Source organism: Mus caroli, chromosome 1, assembly GCF_900094665.2.
Source record: "Mus caroli chromosome 1, CAROLI_EIJ_v1.1, whole genome shotgun sequence".
In the NCBI taxonomy this organism is placed as follows: domain Eukaryota; kingdom Metazoa; phylum Chordata; class Mammalia; order Rodentia; family Muridae; genus Mus; species Mus caroli.
The window spans coordinates 42,328,535-42,333,242 of record NC_034570.1 but is presented as its reverse complement, the minus strand read 5'-3'; the positions used below and the strand labels follow the sequence as shown (position 1 = coordinate 42,333,242).

At 43.6% G+C, this 4,708-nt stretch overlaps 1 protein-coding gene across 3 annotated transcripts in view; it reads right to left on the bottom strand.

Annotated features, from left to right (window-relative positions):
- The window catches only part of Myo1b (myosin IB), a 136,569-nt gene that overhangs the window by 3,955 nt on the left and 127,906 nt on the right, over nt 1-4,708 (bottom strand). For all 3 annotated transcript variants that reach the window (XM_021176586.2, XM_021176602.2, XM_021176619.2), the window contains 3 exons: nt 4,306-4,438; nt 3,535-3,687; nt 2,066-2,193 (listed from right to left, as the gene is read on the bottom strand). In XM_021176586.2, the coding sequence (XP_021032245.1) occupies nt 2,066-2,193; nt 3,535-3,687; nt 4,306-4,438 (414 nt within the window). The remainder of the gene's footprint in view (nt 1-2,065; nt 2,194-3,534; nt 3,688-4,305; nt 4,439-4,708) is intronic.

Below are 4,708 nucleotides of genomic sequence, written 5' to 3'. Positions count from 1 at the left end.
AGGGTTTCTCTGTGTAGCCCTGGCTGTCCCGGAACTCACTCTGTAGACCAGGCTGGCCTCGAATTCAGAAATCTGCCTGCCTCTGCCTCCCAAGTGCTGGGATTAAAGGCATGCGCCACCACTGCCCGGCTTGAAACGAGTTCTTTTAAAGCAACCACTTCTACTTCTGAAAAGGCTATGAGGAAGGGCACAGTCACCGAACTGCGTGCCGTTCATGACAAATGCACTACACATCTGGCAGTGGGCTGGAGTCAAGCCATGTAGGGCTGGAAATATAGGACAAGCCATCTCTGCCAGGGCCTGAAAAGTCTGTGTCAATCTGAACTGCTGCATTAGGGAATTTCTAAGGCCTGCTTTGGCAACACCAGGGGTATGAAAGAGACTGCCTGGAAACTCTTCTCTAGGCTTCTTGGAGCATCTAGGGAAGGAACCCATGGGGGATATGAGAGGTTCCATGCACTGATCTGCTTTCATCAGACCAACCATTAGGAAATACAACAGGAGAAGGGTTATTATAATGGTATCAAATAACTGTCTTTCATGTGGCCACATTGTAAATCACTCAGAAGACTACTCACTTAAAAGCCTGTGACATCTACAATGTCACCTACTGTCTGGATGGGCAGAGCAGGGTTAAGTAATCATACTAGCGCTCCCAGGTGGGAACAGCCAATTGAGGGATCCTACTGTTGACCACAGCTGAGAAACACAAACAGACTGTCCCCTCAAAGCCTCTGTGCATATGGGGAGAAACCAGATTTTCAGAAGCTCGGACAAATGCCATATTAAAGAAAGATTTCCAAGTTTTGCCAAAGAAGTCTTCCTTTTCCCCACGTGCACTGTTACTAATGTCCCCAGGAGCATCTGTTTCAGACCAGCAGTGAGGGAAATGCTCAGGAGCAGAAACCCCACAGGGTCTGGACTCAGGGGGAAGCTCCTCTTTCTATGACTATAAGGCTACTCTATCCAAGTGATAAGGGGTGGTGTAGATCAGTATGGCCTTGAATGTACAGCAGTCCTTCTGCCTCTGCCCCATGAGTCCTGGGAGTATAAGCAGGTAGGTACTGACAGTCTTGCCTTGGAAAACTCTTAATTAAAAAATAACATCTTCTTGGGACATTAGTATCCAAACTTCAAATGTGGATGCAAAGATTTTAAAAGGGAGTAAATTTCACGTTTACACCAGTCTTAGTATTACTTACAAACTGTTGTCAGTGTGAAATGCCTTTTCTATAACTCTGGTTATCAATGTATGAAATGAAGGTTATTCCCAGTCTGACTCAGAACCACTCTTGCTACTCAGTATGCATACATGCAGCACGCACTGCCATAGCTGGGGCCTAAGAGAAAACCTTGCTCACACCTCTCCTGTCTTTCCTCCCATCACACTCAGGATCCAACTACTCCTATTTTCTGCTTATACCCTAGCTTAAGCAACATCACCTTGCCCTCGACAACACCTCTGTTCTATCCCAGCCTCTCACTCGAGGTAACTGCCCACACTGTAGCCAAAGCCGTCCTTCAAAACTAGGTAAGGCCACAGCTGTGCTCAAATCCCCTTGTAGTCTTTATCATTTTCAGCAAGAGCTCAACTCTACGTTTAACCAAGTTCTGTGTAACTGGATTCTACTTTTCTCTCCAGGATCTTCTCCCACAATCTCTCTGCCATAGATTGCTCTTGTCTGGGAACCTTTGGATCTGTCTCCCGTTTGTGCTGTACAGCACCTTTCTGCATTGCTGTCTGGGTTGCTCTCTTAGTTAATTTACAGCTGAGAAGTCTCCCCAATATCTCTGTCAAAGCAATACCCTACCTTTGCTTTCTTTTTCTTTTCTACACGCCCAAATCATGGTACCTGCTGATTATTGTTCTTTTATATATCTGTCTCACTACTTAAGTATAAAGCACTAACTACTTGCTTTGGTCAGTGTGACCTAGGGCTATCCTTCATCAGTCACACATACTGGACATACACTGCTCCCTAAAACAGTTGGATGAGACTGGAGAACCAAACTGCAACAGTAAAGCTGAAAGTCCGAAAGTGTACTACATAATACAAGGACGTACTCATCGGAAATCTCGATGTTGAGCTTCTGTTTAGTTTGGCTGAGAGTCGTGCGATACAGCTTGGTTGCCATTTCAATCAGGTGGTCACTGCTGAAGAGAAAGTCCCCTTTACTAGCCGCTTCTGAACCCTGCAAAGAAAGGCAAGACAAGGGTTAGGAGGAGGATGGCACACTGGGGACATCCTCTCAGATGAGCAGTAAGGACAGGACTGGTACATTATACATTATACAAGTCTGTTACCTAGAGACAGTCAGTGGACAGGAGCAGCCTTCTACTGCAGACCCCCTGGATGAGAAGCCACAAAATTCCTTTGTGGTGGGTTTACACAATCAAGTTGGAAGAGCACCCACCCAACTTATAACTCATTCTCAAAGCACACTGTTCAGAAATCACTCAGTGATTTGGTTTTTAAAAGTAACAGCAGGGACCAGTGAGATGGCTCATGGGTAAAAGCTCTTGCCGAGAAGCCTGATAACCAGAGTTCAATCCCTGGAACTGACATGGTGGAAAGAAAACTGACTCCTACAAATACACACACAACCAATAACTGTAAACAAAAAATAAATTTAAAAAGCAATCAATTTTTTAAAATAGAAGTAACAACAAAGATATTTCAAACAAATACCCAGGGCCCCCTAACTTCAGGTGTACAGGAGCCGCTGGGGAAGTAGTCTATGCAATAGAATTCTTCTGTGCATAGACTAGGCCGCAGCCATAGGCAGCAGTTCACCAATCTCCCACGGTGGTTTTGGGTGTAACGGGCTGAGAACAGCTATTGCATGATTTGGTATGTTTCCATTTAGATTTAGATCCATAGAGGGGTCGACAGACTAAGGTAAGCAAGCCTTTGGGTTTTTTCTATCTATATATGACTGATAGATGCTAACATTTATTTGGTACTGACAACTACACGACAATCCTTCTGCTAAGCATTTGTGTACATTGTTCATAAAGCCCCCTATCAATGCTATGAAGTGGATACAATTCAAAGATGAGATTAATGAGCAGTTACAAATAGCATGGCTCCAGTCATCAAAATAATAAATTTAGTGCCTACATTTCAACCTCACAATTTAAGCCAGTGAAAACGTAGGTTTAAAAAAAAATCATTGGACAATGTTTCACTATAGTTGCAGCCTTCGATAAACCACCAGTTATCAATGGATAAGAAGAAAGATGACATTTTTAAGCTGGCCTACAGAAGAAACACCAGAAGAGACTTAGTTTGAAATGTCTTTACGTTGTCATGTATTATTTTCAGAAGTCAAGTGAGCAAGCTGATAAAAATGTAGTTCAGTTACTGAAAAGCAGTTCCTGAGGTTTTAGATGTGGGTGAATATAGCCAAATTTGACAAGTCAATAGGAAGGAGCCTAAGTGGCAGGCCTAGTCAGGTGGGAGCATCTGCCCAGTAGCTGAGAAATCGGACACATGAAGAAGCCCATCTGTCAAGTCACCAGGTGACACTTACCTCCTTGAGGTGCACTGCAAAGAAACCATCGTTCTGGGAACTCATGGAGACCTTGGTCACATCCACCAGGGGGACCTCGGACTTGATCTGCCCAGACTTTTGGTCAGCAAGGAGAAGGTTATTGTTTGTTAAGAGGAAAATCCGAGATGTACTCTGAAACAAGAGAGAGAGAGAGAGAAAAAAAGTATGGACCAGTGACCCAAAACACTCCAAAATGGCCCAGAAATATAAACCTTTAGTTATTTCTAGAAATATATACTTTAATCTGCTGTCTTTCCACAAGCATACCTATGTAAACTGAGACACACATAAATAATGAATTCTTATACCTTTTTATGTATGTGTGCATATGTATGTTTGTGTCCACAGCTGCACACGTGTGGAGGTCAGACTATCTTCCCCCACTTATTCCCTCTCAGTGAACTGGGACCTCTCTGCTTCAGCCAGGCTGGCTAGACAGTAAGCCCCCAGATCTCCACCCTCCAGTGTGGGGTTATAAGAAAACACACCACACACCTGGCACTTTTATGCTGAAGCCTGGGATTTGAACTCAGGTTGCTGTCCTTACAGAGCAGCTGCTTTTAATCCACTGAGTCATCTCCCCTGATCTCATATTTTCAATTTGTGAGAATTTCAGAGAACAGAAATTTACATTTACAGGTAAGGAGCAATTCCTCCACAGTTAACTCTACTAGAGTGGGAAATGCAAATCGTATAATTCAGAAACAAGAGCAGGACTCTTTCAGGTCACAGGCGTGTTAGCATTTTTACCTTCCCATTAGCCCGATTAATTTTGTTCACAACCTCAGCAATAATGATCTTCTCTTCAATGGCATCTTTGAGTTTCTTATATTTTGGGTTCTTGTTGATTTCCAGGTAAGCTCCTTGGAATGGTTGCCCAACACTAAAGGAAATAAAAATTCTTGTACCTTAGAAATAGTTTCAGCCGGGCGTGGTGGCGCACACCTTTAATCCCAGCACTTGGGAGGCTGAGGCAGGCGGATTTCTGAGTTCGAGGCCAGCCTGGTCTACAAGTTCCAGGACAGCCAAGGCTACACAGAGAAACCCTGTCTTGAGAAAAAAGAAAGAAAGAAAGAAAGAAAGAAAGAAAGAAAGAAAGAAAGAAAGAAAGAAGGAAAGAAAGAAAGAAAGAAAGGAAGGAAGGAAGGAAGGA